This window comes from Varanus komodoensis, unplaced genomic scaffold (genome assembly GCF_004798865.1).
Source record: "Varanus komodoensis strain SLA01 unplaced genomic scaffold, ASM479886v1 scaffold2, whole genome shotgun sequence".
Taxonomy (NCBI): domain Eukaryota; kingdom Metazoa; phylum Chordata; class Lepidosauria; order Squamata; family Varanidae; genus Varanus; species Varanus komodoensis.
The window spans coordinates 9,249,706-9,269,999 of NW_025335568.1; the positions used below are offsets into that span (position 1 = coordinate 9,249,706).

Here is a 20,294-nt window from a genome sequence, read left to right on the forward strand (position 1 = left end):
GTTTAAACAAAACAGACATCGCAATGTCACACATCCCTGACTTGAATAAGGACATGAGAAAAGCTTTGCCAGACCAGACTCAAGGTCCATCCGGTGCAGCTTTCAGTTCACAGGGTGGCCAACCAGCTGCTCACATACTGATTGTTTTCTGTTTAATTTCTTATACTGCTCCATAGCTGAAGCTTTCTGGGCAGTTTACAACAGTCCATAAAGAAGCACAATAAATACAGTAGAAATATAAAATCAGAAAAACATGAAGTCTGATTTGATTTGCGTATCCCAAATTTGCCAGTATATATTTTTGCAAATCCTGTTTTTGTGAATGTGGAAGATCCCATAACTGTCCCACTTCTCACCCATATTCCCCAGCAACTGGTGCTATGGCCATGCTGCCCCTGATGAATAGCCTTTAGGACTAGTGCCCATTGCTAGATGTATACTCCATGAATTTGTCCAGTCTTCTTTTAAAGCCATCTGAATAGGTGGACATCACTTCTTCCTGTGGCAGTGAATTCCATAGTTTAACTATGCACTGTGTGTGAAAGTATTTATTTTTATTTTATTTTATTTAGGAAATTTATAGGCCATCCATTACTGTCATCTCTGGATGGCTTACAGAATAGTCTAAATCCAAAACAAAATAAATTAGCTATTCCACATACTGAGCACAAAACTGACATACTTAAAATAAATTAAATCATATACAATTAAAATTAGTTGACGTTAAAATATTAATCAAATAGAAAGGTCTTAACCAGGCACCAAAAAGCATATAATGACGGTGCCAGGCAGACCTCTCTAGGGAGTGCATTCCATAGTCGGGGCGTCACTGCAGAGAAAGCTCTCCTCCGAGTACTCTCTCCTGACCTCTTTCAAAGAGGGTTCCTGGAGGAGGGCCTCTGCTGCCGATCGTAGGGGGTGGGAGGGGAAATAGGGAAAAAAGCGTTCCTTTAGGTATCCGTTTAGGGCTTTATAGGTAATAACCAACACCTTGAATTGAGCCCGGACTTCAATGGGAAGCCAATGGAGCTGATAGAGGACTGGAGTTATGTGAGAATAATGACCAGTCCCTGACAGCATCCTGGCAGATCTATTTTGCACCATCTGAAGTATCTGAACCATCTTCAAGGGCAGCCCCACGTAGAGTGCATTACAGTAGTCCAAGTGGGTTAGGATACTTCCTTTTATCTGTCCCATATCTCCCACCAAACAACTTCATGGGTTAACCACTTTGGGTTCTAGTATTCTCCCTCCTCACTTTCTCCACAATATCCTAATTCTGAACTGCTCTGTCATGTATCTTCTTATTTGGTTCCCCCCCCCACACACACACTAAATTATTCCAGCAGTGTTAGCCATTTTCCATGGAGAGCTGCACCAGCCCCTTGCTCATCTTAATTGCTCTTCTCTGTACTTTTTCCAACTCAGTACTGTCCTTTTAAGGTGCAGTGCAAAGAACTGTACGTGATACTTGAAGTGTGATCAAACCAAAGGTCACACCATCTTGGAAGTTTCTTTTCAAAAGTGCACTCAAGTTTGTAGAAACTAAAGTTGGTAGTATTCATTATATGATGGGGATGTTCAGTTAAGGGTGAAGTTCGTAGTGCATTCGATCAATGGGCCTTCGAAGTCAATCCAGTCAAATCTCATAGAAGTCTTGAAAACTTGCTTTTGGGGTTTTGGACCAAGGTCTTTTCCATCCAATTGCACAAGATCCTTTAACTGAATTTACAAAGAGATCAAACACCAGTCCTTTTGTATGCAGCAGCTGTGCTGTGGCTCAAAGCTAAAATGCCGTTTATCTGCCAATTCATTAATTGCATATCAGGAAAGTGAGCCTTAATCAAATTTTAATGATAGCCTTCAGTGGAGAAAGGGTGCTGTTGACAGCATTATCAATAGAACCAAACGAACAAGAATCTAATGCCCAAAGTCTATGCGCCAAAGCTCAGAATGAAGGTCAGCAATAATTGTGATAGTGTGCATGTTTGTGCATATATACGACGTACAAATGTAGAAACGATTCAGCTTGCAACACAGCAATTTGTATATGTTATCAAAAGGCATCTTCTAAAAATTGCCACGGCAGCAATGTGCAATGGTAAAATCTGTTTGTACGCCAGTGGTTTGTATAAATTAGCACTGTAGTGAGATTTATTGCTGATCCTAATTCTGAGTTTTAAGCATTATCCATCACAGTGATTCAAGGGAGGCACAATGACCAATGAGGGAAAAAAGTATTTTGTCCATTAATGGTTTATATACTAAATAGAAACTGTGTTTTAAAACCTTTTTTGGAGCCAATTAAAATTCTCGGACGGAGCTGAATTCAAAACTCACTGACTAAGGAGTAAGCCCAGCTGAGTACAGCAAGACTTGCTTCTGGGTAAATGTACATAAGATGACACTGTCACCTTTGACCTTGAATCTCATATCAAAACTCCTTTGCTGTTGACATGGACCAGTCAGCAAAAGCAAAATCTTGCCAAATGAATCCTATATTTTTGATCGGAAGCAATGTTTTCTGGGAATTATGTTAAGTATCCTGGTGCTTTACCATTTATGGGGAAAGACAGGGCAACCAAATTTAACTTATTTAATTTAATTAAGGTGCGTTCCTGTGGCCTCCCAACACAGTCTGGGAGGCCAAAGGACTCCTAAGGCTGGGACCCTACCCTGCACCCCTCACAGCCAGTGTGGGGAAAATCATGCTGGATGCCCCTGGCCAAGGTCACAGCTGGAGAGGGCAAAAGTGGAACAGAAAGAGTCCTAGGAGGAAGGAAGGGCAAAGTAATGGGATTCTCTACGGGGCTGATAGAAGGATCATCCCCCATCCCTCTGTGGCAGCCCAGTGGGTTGGATGCTGCCAGGTGAGCATGGATGGAAGGAAAACTTTAACAGAGCCAGTTTCTCTGCAGAGACAATGGGGGCCCTGCTTCTTGCTGCAACCCAACAGAACATTTGGCAGAGTAAGGCTTTGATCTGGCACTTTGCAGTGAAGTCTAGAATCAGTCACGACTGAGATTATCCTTGGAGGAAAAGCATTACGCACCTGTTGATAAAGCACAAGAACTGCATATCTGTCAAGAAGAGGCTGCTCATTGCCTCTTGTTATGTTCACCATCCCAGAATGTATTTGAAATGATGCTGAGGATATTTGAAAAAGTCAGTTTTGGGAGATACACAGATTCGCATCACCTGCTCCGGCAGTCCCAAATAGCACCATGGAGCTGGGAAAACAGGTGTGATGCATTCCGTTTGCCATGCCTCAGCCTCGGTTTGTAATGTCCCCGTTGCAGGTATCCAGCACTGCCTTTCCGCAAGCCCACCTGGAGACGCACCTGCTCAACATTGCCGTCTTGCCGCGCAACCTGGAGTTCCCCGTGTTCTCCCTTGGATCGTCTTTCCACATGACTGTAAGGCCAGCCAGAGGGCACAAATATAATTTCATTGTCTCAAACATGCATGTTCCCTTTTGGAAACTTAGAGACAGCATCCCTTTCTATTTGTCCGTTTCCTGATTTTATCCATGTATAGACAGTTTTTAGTATCGACTCACTTGAATTCAGCAGAAGATATTTTAAAGGATTTTTTTCCCTATGCTTTCAGAATAGCCTAAACAAAAAGCACAGGTTGTGCCATTTAATGTCCCAGACTCATTTAACTTCGTAAAGTTTACTTGAGTGAATCCTTACTTGAAGCGATTGCTTGAAAAATGTGGTTTGGAACCAGTCACGGACTTTCAGTCTAGCCTACTTCACAGGGCTGTTCTTGTAAGGATAAAATGGAGAACCCGCTGAGACACCTGGGTTCCTTGCTAGAGGAGGAAAGGTGGGGAATAAATGTAATGTAATGCAACATAATGTAATATATTTATTTATTTATTTATTTATATCCTGCCTTTTTCCTACAAAGGGCTCAAGGCAGCTTACATCTCCTCCTCCATCATATCCCCACAACAACAACCCTGTGAGGTAGGTTGGGCTGAGAGTCTGTGACTGGCCCAAAGTCACCCAGTTGACTCCATGGCCGAGCGGGGACTTAGAACCCAGATCGTCTGAGTCCCAGTCCCATGCTCTTCACCACTACGCCACACTCGTGGCTGAGAACAGTTGGGATCATCGTTCACTGTTTTTGTGGAGCTCTGGAATGGTTAGGGGTGGCTGAAATTGCCTCCGCTGCCCTTTTCTACCCCACCATCACATCCACCAGGAGCGCCATCCTCTTACTCCAGATCCATGGCTACACTTTTGCTGTGCGCTCTTTGGTGCGATAAGTAGTTTATGCCTTGGCTAAAGTTTGCAGACACACTTCCCTTTCTAAGAATGCTTTGCCTGGAAAAAGCTCCTGACAGTTTAATGGTGTCTGACACCATTTGTAAGATTGCACCATCAACATATAATTTTCAGGAATGTCATTTTCAGAAATGATTGCTCTTTAAAAAATGGAAAAGGAAAAGGAAATCACTTGGATTTTTTCTGATATTTTTACCCTGCATGTCTAACCCAAGGTCATACTATGCATTGCTTATTAAGTAACCTGGAATTCTGTTGGGAAGGTCTGTGTATTACCAACTTTTCTGCAAATCGGCTCCACCCCCTTAATTTCTTCCAGATAATTCTCCTAAGCCTCTCAGTCTTCATGTGTAAAATATCATCTCTTCGTTTCTTTCAGGCCCTAGAAGATCGTGTAACTCCTATAGAGCCTCATCACCTTTCCTTTATCAACACGGCACGTCCAAACGGGAAGGTTGTGTACAATGTGACAGTTCCCTTGCCCCAAAACCAAGGCAAGGAGACCTAATGAAACCTTTTCCTTATTGTTATATTTACCACTGAAACCTGGAGGATGGTAGCCAAGCGGCACGGGGGATGGGATGGACACCAGGTGCACGCCGACCTGGGAAATGTAGTATTCTGGTGCGATACCAGGTGCTGGCGGAGTACGAAAGAAGACAATTGGTCATTTCTCCTCTAGATGAAATTAAAATCTGTGATGAAGTATTTGGGAAGCATAAAGTTCATGTTGTTTTGATGCAATACCAAGATTCTTATTTACAAGTCCTGAAATGTAACGGCATCTCTGCTCAGCTTTTATGGTGCCTTCATACCAACCAGAGTATTCCTGATCTCTTCCATAAAAGGAGATTGTTGTTTGGTCAAAGGCTGAGAGGTGGCAAAGTCAGCAGAGCTGCCCTGTTGTGTTGTGGGGGGAGCATGATGGCAAACCTGGTTAAAACATACTGGTTAAAAACTGTCTGGGAATGTACCTCGTGTTGCACATTACGATGAAGCTCTCCTTCAATCTCTGCAGGCTTTTTGGGACACAGGGATGCCCCATTTCCCCCCGTGAAATACTTTACCCAGGATGACATTGATCATGGCAAAATTGTGTATCATCCCCCCACTGCCGCCCACCATATCAGAGAAATGAAGGAGTTCTCCTTTGCTGGTAAGATCCTTTAAATGAATAAAATGGGTGAACAGTAAGCCCATTCTTTATTGAGGGTAACTTTCCATGTGACAATATGGCAACAGGGGATGTGTCATTTAAGCTTGTCGATCCTGCTAACATCCTGCAAGTGGTACAGTCCTTCCTCCTGGAGAGCACTGTGTGCAAATTCTACACAAGAAAAATTGCTTTCGAGGGTAGCAAATCTAAGTATGTTTATTTACAAGTCAGTCTCATGGAGTTCAGTGGGTCTAACTCCCTAGGAAGCTTGATCAGGATTTTTGAAATATAAGTGTAGTTGTTGTTTTGTAGATATGAATGTATTTATTAAGAGGAAGCAGTTCCATGAAAGCGTGAGCTAATTTAGGCAATAAATATGATGCAATGCAGAAGTAGTTTTGGCGTGTTAAGATGTGCCAGTGACTTGTTAAGCAGCCTATATGGTGGTCTGGCAGCTTCAATGAAAATGCATAATTTCTTGGCAAACTCGCTCCAAGAGAGGTTAGCAAATGTCAGGACCAAAATTCAGTCTTCAGACCGATTCTCACTCACCCCAGATTGTAGGACATGGAGCAATGAACTTAAACTGTAGCATACCAGGTGCAGGCCAGACGCGAGGAAGAATTCCCTGACTGCCGGAGCAGTAGGGCAGTGGAACCAGCTGCCAGGAGAGGTTGTGTGCTCTTCCACACTGGAGACATTCAGGAAGCAACTGGACAGTTAACTGGGTGGACTGATATGATTGGCATCCAGCACTGGCACGGGATTGGACCCAATGGCCTTCTTGGCTCCTTCTGACCCAACTATTCTGTGATTCTATGAGTCCAAGCTCCCCAAAGATTTGTGCAAATCAGTACATTTCAGCTGACTTTCTTTCACGGAATTGTGGCAAGAATGGTTTATCTGGCTGTCCTTGTGACAGGACAGGAAAATCAGCTGGACTGATCCTTCAGAGGAAATGACACTGAGTGAAACGAGGCTTTGAGCAGCTCCGTAGCTGTTGCTGTTGCTTGTGCTGAGTCCAGTACTCTGAGAATTAGGCTTCTGTTTACAAAGGGGTGAGAAAGGGCAGACGGGGGAAGAGTTCAGGGCATAATCCCATGCATTTTTAGGCAGAACATGTGCTAACAACTCCCAGCATCCCTCAGCTGCCTGGGGAATGCTGGGAGTTGTAGGATCTTTTCTAGGTGGATGTGGAAAAAGAGTATTCCTGCAAACCCGGGCACCTTCCTGTCATAGTCGTCCATTCCCTGGGATTAGCGTGGCATCTTTTCCGTCTGCCATGCAATCAGTTCATTATAATTCCTCTCCGTATGATGTGTGGCATTTGTGATGATAAACCCAGTCTCTCATTCTTTGGACTGCATATTCCAAGGCAATGAAATCTAAAAGCAATTATATTACTAAATCATTGGGATTTTACCAGGACATAAAAAAGATCACTTTGTGACAGTCCCTGGCGTGCTATCAAATAGTTCAGCGCATGGGCTATTAAGACGTAGCTCGCTTGGATATATTACAGTGCAAACGGCTGCCATTTTTGAAGGTACAAAGCAATCAAACAAACAAGCCAGTTCTCCCAGTGGGCCTGTGAAATGGCAAACCTACTCTCCGTGCCAGTTTACAGATAGAAAAAAGCAAGACTTGCTGTGCCTGGCAGTCTTGGCATGAGGTACCTGGCGCACGCTGCACCGGGGAATCCTGTGAGTGCTCCATTAAAATGAATAGAAGGTGCAGCACGCAGAGGTCAAGCCTGGCCGTTTCTCAGGAACTGCACCTGGACTGGGATAATTTAGCTGCAATGATCCACACGGAGGAACCTCACCGTTAGAAGGCTGCAATGCGCATGACGTGGGGCTGCAGCTGCACTGGGGCACCGAGCCGTGCCCGCAGATCATCCGGGTTCAAGGACCTGCAGTGGCGCGAATGAGCTACCGAGCCACGGCCAGGAATATCCTACCGTCCCGCAAAGCCCTAAACAGCTAGCAGGCTGCCTTGCCTCACACTCACTCACGACACGTGCCAGTCTGTGGAGAATGAACGAGACGGTTGTGCTTGGTGTGAGTTTCAAGGCCAGGAAAATTTGGACTTTCCAGATGGGGAGGATGGACCCTAGGAAGCGTGGCCTCCAGATGGGAGAAGCAGAGGGATGTAACTCAGGCCACCCTCTCCAGTTTTCAGGAGGATGGTTAGAATAGCCGTGATCTACAATTGCTGGGAGGGGGCGTGGGACAGGCGTTCCCGGAGCCAGGTGCACCTGCATGACCCTTGAGCTCATGATGCAGCACCGGGAGGGAAGGGCTGCCTGCAGAGGCAGCAGTTGGTGGTTAGGGTGCCACAAACTGCTCTGTGCATGCTCAGAGACTCATTCTGTGGTGAGTGTGCTTACTGGGTGGACTTCAGAGAATAGAGCTATTTTGCCAAAGAACGGTCTGCTGCTTTGAATGTGTGAGGGAGGGAATATCTTGCTCCTGATCATCAGAGATGCCCTCGCTGGTCATTCCAAAATTACTGGAATGCCACCATGTAGCAGCCTCGATGGCAGGGCTTGAGATAAGGAGTGGCTCCTAGGGTGGAAAATCCGGCACCTTGCAAGTGCGTCCTGGAAATGCACCGTGCTCCCCCCCGCTTTGTCTGGCCCTGAATTAACTGTGCTATTCCATGCTGCGGCTTCTGTACTGCTCTGTTGTTGTTTTGTTGTTGTTGTTGTTATTGTTGAGTTTTAAATGGTATTCTAAATGTGATTTAATTGTGATTTTAATATTTATATAGGAACCACTGAGGGATATCTCTTAATATTTAGCAGTAAAGAACTAGTACAAATGCATAAACTTCTGGGTTCTTTTTTTAAAAAAACATTCACTTTTAATTATTCAAACTGATCTCAGATGGAAGAGACAAAATTGAGGATTCCCCTCGCTCAGCAGGCTTGTTCAGATCCCAGAATGGATTCAAACTGGAAGAAAATGTGTCTATGTGCTTTGCACACAGCGCTGGTGAATTTGAAGCCGGTGCCAAAATGTTTCTATTTTTAAGGGGTTATTTGTAGAAACTTGGATTGTATAGACAGAAGAGAAAGGGAGAGTGGATTTTCTGCCTTGTAAAGGTGGAGAGAACTCAGAACTACAAACAGGAATGGAATCAGTTCTTTGGGAATTCTCTTCTCCAGCTCCCACTCCTCAAAGACCTTTAGCTGGAAATGCCAGAGGCTGGCTGTGCAGCATGTGCGGCTTTGGAGGAGAGCTGCAGAACTTCGGGCACAGGGGGCAGAGCTGTCCTTCACCCCCTCTGATGGCCGCACCCTTTTCCCCAGCCCCATCTCTTTCCCCAGAACATAAACACTTTGGGGGTTACCTGGCTTTTGTGCACCCCCCCCCATTTTGAGCAGATGGGCACTCTCTCTCCTTGCCCTGCCTTGGCAAGGGGCAACAGCGGTCACTGCCAGGGCCTTACCCAACAGGCCAGGAGACAAAGGGTGGTCCACCTTCAAGCCCCCTTTGGAGCATCGTCTCCAGGCAGCGGATGCCAACAAGCTGCTGGAACCAGCCCACCTGTCAGCTTCTGAAGCCCCCTCCTCAACTCAGCCCATGCCTCCTGCCACGAGTGTCCCAACTGAAGCCGTTTTCCAGGTTTTGGCACATCACACACACGTCCATTCAGAATCTCAGCAGCATCAACAGATCACGTGGTTGGTGGATCAGTTGATTACATGGTACTGTTTCACATGCTGGGAAAAGTTCCTTTCTCTTTGTGCTCTCGCACCCTCTAGGTCTGCCAGAATCAGTCAGCTTCCGTTTTACAGGTATGTGGACATCTGTTGTTCGTTGTCCAGCTTGTGTGCTTGTTTTGCGCTGCACTTGCTGATGGTGGGTTCTTTGAAACAAACAAACAAGGAGCCTTCATGCTGAATCGGACGCTTGGATCAAGGTATGGGCAAGGCTTGATGTAAGTTGGCTGACATGATGAAAGGTCAATCAGAAACTCCAAAAGTAAGTGAGAGAGCAGTGGCGGTACAAAAGATGCCGCCAAACCCATTGACATTTAAAGGGACTTTGAAACCATTACCGTCCTGGTCGCAAAAGTCAGCCCCAAGCCAGCGTGCTTGGCCAGCGTGATCCGCAGCCGGGGCGCGGCACCCAGTGGCCTGGCCCTGGTAGTGGCACACCTGACCCGTGAGGGTCCTGCGGGTAGACTTCTCTGCAGTGAGGTGCTCTGGTCTGCCCTGGTCCCGGTGCATTTGGGGCGTGCTGGTTGGAACCAGCCATTTGGATGGGAGTTACTCATTTATTTCACTGGCGTGGGAAGGACCTCTCGCCTGTAAGGCTGGCACCCTCATGGCAACATTTCCCTTTCAGTGTCGGACGGAGAACGCACAAGTCCTGAGATGGTGTTCACCATCCATTTGCTCGCCACAGACGAACACCCCGCATTGCTGCAGATCTCTGCTCCGGTGCTCCAGGTCAGCCAGGGAGGCCGGGCCACCATCGGTAAGGAGCCAGAACCGAACGCCCGGAACACACGGCCCTTTATGACAGTGCATTTCATCCTGGGTGCCTTCTCCTCCACCAACTGCTGGCCCTTTGTTGGCTGCATCACGTGGAGAGCCAGGAGCCAGACGAAGCAGTGGCTAGGCTCTCGCGAGCGCTCACCCAAGCCTCATCAAGGCCTCAAGATGAGTTTGGAAGAACCAGCTTGCTGCTTGAGACCATAGCCAGTTCTTTTGGCCCTGCAGCTCTTCAAGTGCCAAGGCAGGGGACAGATGCTCAGGAGAGCCCCAGCGGCTGCCCCCTCACTGTGGGGCAGCGGCAGTGGTGGACGTGATGAAGCCTCACCCTGCCTCATGCAAGGGCCAGTCCTGGCCCAGCAGAAGCGGGCGACAGTCCACAGTTGTCGTGTCGTTCACACACGCGGAAGTTCTTTCCATGTATTGCCTGATGGCCACTAAAGGAGCAGAGTAGGGGAACTAGATGCTTGATTAAGAATTCAGTCCTATGTCCTATGAGTCCAAGAGATGGAGAACTCTCCTGTTGGAGCTATTTATCCATCCAGGGACCTGCCAGGCTCCTGCCTGTGCAGCAGAAGGAACGACGGGGTTCTATTTGCCTTCTGGCCCTTCAAAGAGGCAATTTTGACTAGTTGGGCCTCATAAACTATCTAATTCTCCCTCTTTGCTGGATGCAGGAATGGGAGCTGAGAGGGAAGATTCACAGTTGCTCCATTACCCAACACTCCTTTTCCTCCCTTCCTACTTAATTTTGGAGCAACTGCAGAGCTTTCTGCAGTGGCCTGGAAAAGCTAGTTGTGTTAGAGGGAAATGCTCAGCCAGATTCCCTCCCGCAAGGTCAGACCTCAGCCCTGCTGGATTTTATGGCTCCCAGGATGCTGTCTAGGGACCAAGAATTCCTTGGCTCAGATGTCACCACGGACATCTAAGAAGCTGTAGAAGAACACAATTTTGAAGAAAATTACTCTTTCCTTCTGCTTCTTGTACTGCCACTTCCCACCTGTTTTTCTCCTGGCCATGGGAAGCATGTGTCAGAAACCTTGCTGCAGGAAAGCAGCATGGGGAAAAGCGCGCAGGGAAGAAGTCATGGTTGGGAGAAAAGTTAAGCACTGCTTCTCCTCTGCAAATTGACCCTGCTTCCCAGTCTTGCTAGGTGTTCAGAGGAGGAACTTCAGGTTAACTCTCATTGAGCCCTGGGGGTTCCATCAAAAGCAAACTGTATGTGTGTCCATCAGAAATTTTATCTAGTGCACAAATTTTGGATGCATGCTTATGGAACATTAAAAATAACCCAGCCCATACACCGCATCCGTATTTGTGCTGGAGAATATGCACAATCGACAACATAGAGTACATGCATTGCCTGGCCATGAAAGACTATTTTCCACATGGACAATATGGATCCACCCTAACATTCTACAACGTTGCCTGGAGACAATGTGCATTAACTGGATCCTATGCAAAATCCCATTGGTGGTGCTCATTTATACACATTCCCTGTGTTCCAAGCATTTGCACAACTTTTACTTAGACTAACTTGTTCACTGTTCAGCTAAAATTAATCCCTGTTTGTTTATCTATTATTTTGGCTCTTAATGGTCCTTTTAATATGGTTCTCTGTGAATCTTGTCAAATACAGTAGTCCCCCGAAATTCGCGGGGTTGCGTTCCTAGAGCACCCGCAAATTGTGAAAAGCTGTGAATGTGGCGCTGGCGCTGGCCACCAAGGTGGTGCGGGTGGGGGGTGCGAGCTGGGCCGGGCCAGGGGGCGGGCGCATGTGCGCGGCAAGGCAGGGGCAGGGGCGGACGCATGCAGAAATCGTTTTCTCTGAGTGAGTCCAAACCGATCTCCTCGTGAGCAAGCTGCCGCACGGTGAGGCGCTGGCTTTACCCACAAGGAGATTGGTTTGGACTCACTCAGAGAAAATAGTCTCCTTGCAGGCAAGCTGCCGCACGGAAAATTCTGCGAAAGACTGAGGCTGCGAACACTGAACCACGACTTCACGGGGATATACTGTACTGGATCTCGGAACTGGTCCTGTGCGGTTGGCATTGGTGCATCAGCCTCTGTTCACAATGCTGCTTTTGATCACGCACTCTGCTCTTCCTCTTTTACAATCTGTTCATCAATTGTATCTCACTCTGCTCTCTGAGAGGCTAAACACTCACAGAAATGCACTTTATCTCCCACCATGGCTGGCCCTGGGTGGTTCAGGGATACAGCTGACAGTCGGTGATGTCGACACCATTCCTGAGGACCTCTCCTTTGAGGTGGTGGACCCTCCACGCCATGGAGCTCTTCTCAAGCATGGCTCCGGCTTCCCCATCCGCATGAGTGCTGGTAAGCTGGGCAGAAATCGCAGCCCATTAATATGAATGATCATTTTGTATATTGGGAAAAGTGGCTGGGCAGGAGAAATGGGTGGTGTGAGGGGCAAATAACACATGTTTGTTTTGTTGTCCGTGCTGTGTGTGACATCCTCTTAGCCCATGAACGTGTGACAACTGAACCTTCCTACCCAAGTCCACAAATGACCGTGTACAAGTATTTTTCTATACAGGGATTATCTGTGGACTCTGAAAGATCCCGGACAGGCTCTTTTAGTAAGGCCGAGGCCCAGTAGCCACAGGAAATGCAGTTTTCCCAAGACCGACTGCGGGGTCAGCCCAACGGTTGCCAAAGCCTGGTGTCCCACCGCAGTGTTACATGCCAGGAGGGGAAAGGAGAACGGACATGCCTCCCTTTCCCCCTTTCACCACTGGGGGTGCAGCCAGCCCAGCCGAGTCAAGTGGATTTTGAAGGAGATGGGGGTATGGAAGATCAGAGGAGAGGAGAAAGGTGGGAAAGATAGTGCCTGGCTTGGCATCAAGCCACGCTTTTTCTGATGGTGGGAAGGGAAGAGTAGCTTGGCTTATTTTCCAAGCGGTTCCAGCGTGCACCGGTTCTGTGTTGCTGAACAGACAGCATTCTTTCCGCCTCTGCATCCCGCGGGCCAACGCAGAACTCTAGGAGCCTCAGCTCATTATTTGAAAGTGAGACCTCTCTTAGGCATCTGCCACCGAAGCACAGAATTGGGCCGATAGTGTGCTGTGGGGACGTTTTGACCCATCACTTGCTTTTCCACAGATTTATGGAACATGCGGCTTCATTTTAGCCCCAGTCCAAGGCTGAGGTTTCATGTTGCAGCCAGGTCAGGTTTACCTGTGAGGCATCCTTAGCAGCGGGGAAAACAACGGGTTTGAGTTTGTGGAGATCCTGCACATTTTATATCTGAGCTCGGTTCCCTTTGTTCCCATACGTGAGCTTCTTTTTCTTTTCAAACTGCAAAAAGACACAATTCTGTGCATACTTTTAAAGTGTGCGTGCAACATTTGCACCTTCTCTCCATAAACTAAGGCATGGCATTCATTGTTTTAGCTAAATGTTTTTCAAATATTCATGTTCATATTGAGGGTGGTGAATAGGGCATCTTTGAAGAAAAGCTGATGGGAGCAAAATCCTCATGCTCTTCAGGTACATTTTATGATTGTAGGAAAGGGGGACTTGGACTCCCATGGAGCGACGGATGCTTTGTTAAAGGAGGCACTCCTGATTTCAATCTTTTTCTCCGAGAAGGCGATACTTTCACCTATGAGGAGATCATCAGGAATGCTTTGCAGTATATTCATGATGGCTCATCTGCAGCAGAAGATGCGATGGAGATTTCGGTAACCGACGGCACGACCACAGCAACAGCCGTGTTGAAAGTGAGCATGCTGCAGCGGGGCAGCGACGGTCCGAGGGTGGTGCCTGGTTGCCCTTTGGCCATCACCGTGGCCGCTAGACGCTCTGTGATCATCACCCGAGCCCACTTAGCTTATACGGTAAGCATAGCATCCCGTTCTGGTCCCTGTGCTTTACCTGTGAGCCTCAGCATGTGCCAATACGTGCTGGCAGCTCCAACATGCCTCTGTGTGTGCTCAGACTTGGCATGCCAAGCGTTCCAGCTCGGGCCACCAGACTCAACCTCCTCCATCGTTTTCTTGTGCTTAGCAACTTGGGGAGGTGGGATTGAATGTTGGTCTGCCCATTTGCTGGATGGAGAGTGGGTCACCAGCGTGGCTTGTGTAGTGAGTGAACCCAACCGCCATTCTTGGTGGGCATCCCAGAATCCTCATGACCCAGAGTCTGAAGAAGAAGAAGACCTTGAAGACTCCAGTGGGAGTTTTTAAGGCAGAGACGGAGGTGCCCTCAAGGTCACTGCCCACAGCGATGCTTTGGAAGGGACGGGAGGGGTCCAAGAAGGGAAGGAGGGAGAGACCAGCTGCCCAGGAGGTCTTACCAGCTGGCTCTTTACCAGCAGAAGCCACCCTGAGTGTGGCCCAGGTTACTGGGGAGAAGTTTCTAGTTTGGGTTCTACGCTTTTGACATGAGCAGAGGCTTATCTTTCAACTCACTAGAGGGCTTTCAGAATTACTTCGCCTTGTGACTCTGAAGTGCCAAGAAAGATCTGCATTGCAAAGAGGCAGCCTGGTGTCTTGCAGCCGAAGGGCAAGAGTGGGAGGGCAAGCTCCTGTCTTCATAGAAGAGGGTTGCAAAGCAGAAGTCAGCAGCAGATCTTTCCAGGGCGTGGGGGGAAATAGGGTCGGCTGATTTTCTGCTGGAGTTAAAAGAATCGGAGTTCCAAATTGGCAGCCCCAGCTGTAGAGAAGCTGAGATGCAGCTAGAACTGGATCTTGGGGGTGGAGCCAGGACCCCCACAGATCAAGGGATCCTGAATCGCAAATGATGGGGCTGTGACAAACACACCTGTACGCCCATGTTTACCATGACACCAGTGTGTCTGGCATCTTCCTGCTGTTAATTCATGTGCTTCTGACTGTGGCCATCCAATGCTCTAGGAGAGGAAACCTTTCCAAAGACAGCATGCTGGTGTGGAGAGTAGCATCTCTCTTTCTACTCAAGAAATGTAGTTCTGACTCCCGTGAGGCTGGCAGCTTGGCCTGTTCTCCCTGGCATTTCAAGGAGCCGCTAACGAAATCTGGGCACGCAGCCTGCTCTCTTTTCAGGTTTTATTATTCACAGACAAAAGATGATCTTGGGCCAACAGCTGCTTTCTAAAGCAGTAAATGTGTGAGGGAGACTGTTGTAACATAAACTACCAACTTCTCTCTGAATGCTCTTACTTGGCAAAAGTTTTAACCTTTTATGGAGTGTCCTACACCGCGGCTGCCAAAAAAAGAAAAAAGAATTAAAGCAGAGAGAGGAGGGGAATAATGAGTTCTTTCTTTCTAACCAGGTGTTTTGGACTGTATGTGTTACATTGAGGTGAAGGTGAAGTGCAGAGGTAAAATAGAAATTGGGCTAATCCCAGGGTCAGGTGTTGTTCAGCATGTTTCGTTTACTGGGTACTTTAACTCCAGGGGCTTGGTTTAGTCAAGGCTCTTTATTTTATTTTTTATTTATTTATTAAAACATTTTTATGCCGCCCCATTCGCTGAATCCTCGATTTGAGGATGCTTAGGAAGAAATGAGATTGCCTTCGTCAAAGATTCTATACAGTTTATTGAATAAAATGTTGAAATATGGTTGCAGAGAACAAACAAGGCAAAGGATGCTCCTACTCCCCTTCCTGGTGGCCTCCAAAGTCACCTGGGTGAGCAAAGTGTCCATTCTCCTCCCCATGCCAAGAAAAAGACACCACGGAGCTCTTTGCCCCCGCTGTTCAGAAGCTGCCAATACACAGAAACGCCAACCCTCCTCCGTGGGGGAAGTGGGAGGACAAACCTGGTTCAGTGAGGCCAACAGTCTCATTCTCACAGCAAACCAGCCCTTATCCACAGACTGACTGGGGAGGCAGCTATTATCAAGGCCATTCTCTCAGGTGCCTGAAGCGCTCATCCACAGTTGGCACTTGGAGAGCAGGCTGAGCCCGTGAAAAAGTCACCAGGCCACAGTCTTCCCCACCCTGGGGAGGAATGCAGCAGGGGTCTTACGCCCCCACCGATGGCCTTCTGCAAGCAGTGTGTCCTGCTCCCCCGCTTCCATTGCAGAAATGGGACCTGCCACTTGCCCAAGGGAAGTTTAGCGTTTCCTAGGGAAAGTCTGAACCCGAGTGGAAGTGTTCATTGCTGGAAGGAGGTGGGTCAGCAGAGCCCCCTTGCGGAAGCTCCACCACCCCGCTTCCTTCCAGAAACGCGCATTCCCACTCATTCTGGGCTGCTCCAGAAGTGCCACATCAGCACTGCTCAAGCTGTGAAGGCTATTTGTGTAATGGGACGAGTGGGTCGGAAGAGAACCAGCTGGGGTGGCAGTCAGCTCTCCCAAACAGAGGGCTGCCCTATGCAAAGCGGGACACCAAGTCCGCAGTGCCAAGCTCCTTGCCGTGGGCCTGGCGAAGATCTCTCTCCTCCAGCTCTGTGATTTTATGTCAGTGCTATGCAGCACCCTTGGGCGCAAGATCTTGGAAGTCACCGTCAGCGTTCTGTGTCTGTAGGACTTTATATAACAACATTTTAAAAAGTCCTGGGCAGAATACAGAACATCACATAGATGCTTCCACTGCTATTTTTATACTGTTTCCCCCAAAATACCACTTCATCCTGTTCTCTGGCAGTCCAAACTGGGCTTCCAGCTGGCGCACCGAGGTTCTTGGCATCCCTGCTCCATAAATAACTTTGATTTGGGCGGAGAAGTAAACGTCAGAATGAAAACAAAAAATGGAGGGTGTATTAAGGACTCCTAAGTATTAGGAGTTCATAAGAGTAGATGATCTGGCTGTCAGAGAAATATTAATCAGCTAATTGTATCTCTAATAGTTAATTTCCTAATTAATTGCATTTGCATAAGTTTGTACATGAATAAAACATCAGTTGAGTTATTCTTGCATAGGTTTAGAAAATGCAAAGCAAATTCATATCACGGCAGGAGGCAGCTCAGATTAGGTATTCCTTCACCCGCTCATGAGGGGGGACCTGAAGCAGCAGCAGTGTCTCTTCTGATAATTTTCCTGCCTCCCAAGGATAACTAGCCCCAGTTTTAGGTGCTGATATTACTCCACGAAGCCTTAAACCAGGGAGGGGGGACGTTTTGTAGTCCGGGGGCCAATTTCCAAACAGGCATCTTAAGCCGTCTGTGGGATGGAGCTGGACTGAACCACTAGAAGCGTGCCTTCTCCAAAGTACGTCCACTGGCGAGTTGGCAGGGCCTGTGTCTCCAAAGCGTTCGCTGCAGCTCTGCTCCCCAAGCCCACACCAGCGCTCCTTCGATGCAGAGTGAGCTCCCTGCCGGTCAGGCAGCCAGCGCGGGAGGGTTCTGTGGGCGCTACCTTAAACCAGCCCGGCTCACCCACAGCAGGAGAGAAGCACCCTGCGTCCCCACTGCTCTTGCTCTGCTCCCTCTCCTAGGTTAAAGTTCCTACGGGGATGTTCTCCAGAGAAGCTGCTCACCCACTCTCCCTCTTTGGGAGAGTCCCTCATACAAGGGATTGGGCAGCCAAAAGATGCACCTGTCCTCAGGTTGCTTTTCCTTAAAGACTCTGCAGTCCTATGGATATTAGATGGTCATTGAAATGATCAGTTGCTTTTAAATGCAACGTGGCTTGTCCGTTTCTCCTTTAATGGTAATGCCTGGTTTTATGGTTGGCTATTTATGGTTTCATGGTGTCTGATACAATGCATGTACATTTGTTATTTTACTTTGCAACTGTCCTTTTTAGGTTTATTTTACAGAAACTTCCTTGTGAGGGCAGCTGCCCTAGAACGTGGTCTGTAAATATTTAAAATATTTAAATATGAATAATTAGCATGTTTGAAATTTATGAATGAAAGGGCATCTTTTTTCACTGATCAGAATAATTGTAATCCTTTTATCTAGTGCATTAATTAACCTAGAGTTGGTTAGATTCTAGGCCTTTCCAGACTTTGTGCTCTGGCCCACCTTAAAAGAAACTTAATTGAGTTTTTACATTGCCCTAATTGACCATTCTGTCATCAGGCAAGCCAGTGCTGTCATATCCAGAAAAGTTTCATTCTTTTACCTGCATCAAATTATGCCAGTCAGGGGAACTGGGATCATCTCTTTTATTTTGCCTAATTGGATTTTTAATATTTAATATTTTGCATAATTTATTCTGCTTCTGGGACAAAACAGCAGCAAAATGAGTGCAGCAGAAAGATCAAAATGAGGTGGGAACAGGTTTATTCCAGGTGTGTTTGACTGTGTATCTTTCAGAATTGCTAAGAGTGGAGTCTTTGTTCCAGCCCATTTCCCTCATTGTACCGAACGAACATGGGCGCAAATGCTACAACCTCCTCTCCTCTCTCCTCTTAGGATAATAATTCCCCAGATTCCGAGATAAGGATTCAGTTAATTTCTGTTCCCATATATGGCTCTCTTATGCGGATCACCTCTGAAGAACCTTCAGGGGAGTTTTCAGAGGTCTACAATTTCACCATGGAAGATATCAACAATCAACAAATCAGGTAATCCTGGGGAATTCTACCAAACTCAGGTTCATTCAGAAACCCACAGTGCCACCTACAGGGTAAGAAGATAGATACTGTGTACGGATGATGCTTTTACAACCAGACTCTGCAAACACTATTTAATAAACTGTCTATCTTTAGAAATTTTGTGGGGTGAATTACTCTGGCAGGGAAGCACAAACAGAGATTTGTATAGTGGAGAAAGGATGGAACATGAGCAGAAAAGGATAGTTTTTAAAAAAATAATTGTGGCGATAGAACCTCATTCCTACATGAATAAAAGTTTAAGCTGTGGAGAAATTTCAGTTTAGGAAAAAAATGATCGATGTTTGCAGAGGTAGTAGTTGAAATGCCAGTCCTAAGCAAGGTGGGGCAAAGGGTGCGTCCAGGATACCAGATCCACTGCTAAGCTTCTGACATTATACTATATCTCGTTTAGCAGGAGAGGCACGTGGTCATTAGCAAGTCACAGCCAGCGGTCCGGCTCTGATGATCTCCCACTTCATGACCTTACTTATATACACCTCACCTTCACATGCTCCCCTTCCTTTCAGGCAATTGGAAGCTTTTCTTTCCACTTTTAAACAAAGCATTTTAAACAGCCTGAAACTAGAAACTATGCTTTGGTTGTGGTTTCAGAAAATACCAAATTTTAAAACTGGTTTTATTCTGGCTTGTTTTGCTGAACTATGGTTTAAATAAGCCACAGTTATTAGTTCAGCTTTAGCAGGGAACTCAGGTTTGTTTAAAAAGGGAAGCAGAGACAGATTTCCTCTGTTGGGATATGCAACAGCGAGGAGTTGGGATATGCAACCACCTGAGCCTGAGACTAGTTTTTCTTAATTCTGAACTGGACCAACCTGGAAGGGAGATTTCTGCTCATAATACGTACAACATCCCATTTTTGTGTCTGAAACATGGTTGTTGTTGTTGTTGTTATTAATTATTATTATTATATAAATGTAAAAACTTGTTTGACCAGAACAACAGGGGAACAAAAGAAATAAACATGTTAACTCTGTTCCGCATCTCTCGGCTCACCTATCAATTATTGTCCTTCTCTGTCCCACAAAAGGTTACTGCACAATTGTGACAGTTGTCATCAAGTCAGGCTTTTAATTTTGCTCTGGGATCCAAGGCTTTTCCCTCTCAATATGTCTCACTCAGTGACATGAAAATGTAAGTCCCATTTTCGGAGACGGATGAGGCAGAGGTGTTGAAGATTAAATTGTCACTTTGCTGCATGCAGACACGTTCTTAAGCCCAAGATGTGAAAAGCTTTTATCTGCCTGCCACGGCAACTCAATGTCTCTCGTCCGCACTATGCAGATATTTCACAGAGTTTGAAGCCGTGGTTCAGCCAGTCAGAGACATTTTCCACTTCACTGTGTCGGACGCTGATGGCAACCAGCTTGACAATCAGGTGTTCACCGTCACAATCGCAGCTGTCTGGAGCAAGTCTTCAGTTATCACTTTTGCCGACCATATTACGGTATGTGAAGAGCGTGTGTGTGGTGCGAGATGCGCTTAACACTGATCTCTTGACAGAGAAAGAAAATCCATTATAAACTGTGCATGGTGCATAATATATTACTTAGGGAATGGCTAACTGGAACACCGGCAGTTGCTAGCAAGCTTTCCTGTTTAGTCTTGTGCTGTCTGCTTCAGGGGTTCAGAACTTGGGGCATGAGAGCCAAATCTGGCTTTCTTGAGACCCCAGTCCACTGCCTCAGGGTCTCCCCGGTGACTCTCACTTTCCCCTGGCCCTTCCATTTCCTCCAAAGGACCAATTATTCAGTGGTTTCCCCTGCTTTTCTGCAGAGCTCTCCCCATTCCAAAAATCTGAGTGGATTCTGCTAGTATTTAGTCACTGG

At 46.9% G+C, this 20,294-nt stretch overlaps 1 protein-coding gene across 1 annotated transcript in view; it reads left to right on the forward strand.

The window, feature by feature from the left end:
- FRAS1 (Fraser extracellular matrix complex subunit 1) overlaps window positions 1-20,294 on the forward strand; it is a 192,974-nt gene that overhangs the window by 113,993 nt on the left and 58,687 nt on the right. Inside the window, exons 29-37 of the mRNA XM_044428485.1 lie at window positions 3,300-3,416; window positions 4,675-4,789; window positions 5,314-5,451; window positions 9,221-9,253; window positions 9,807-9,938; window positions 12,170-12,295; window positions 13,571-13,818; window positions 18,266-18,417; window positions 19,750-19,912. Coding sequence (XP_044284420.1) covers window positions 3,300-3,416; window positions 4,675-4,789; window positions 5,314-5,451; window positions 9,221-9,253; window positions 9,807-9,938; window positions 12,170-12,295; window positions 13,571-13,818; window positions 18,266-18,417; window positions 19,750-19,912 — 1,224 coding nt within the window. The remainder of the gene's footprint in view (window positions 1-3,299; window positions 3,417-4,674; window positions 4,790-5,313; window positions 5,452-9,220; window positions 9,254-9,806; window positions 9,939-12,169; window positions 12,296-13,570; window positions 13,819-18,265; window positions 18,418-19,749; window positions 19,913-20,294) is intronic.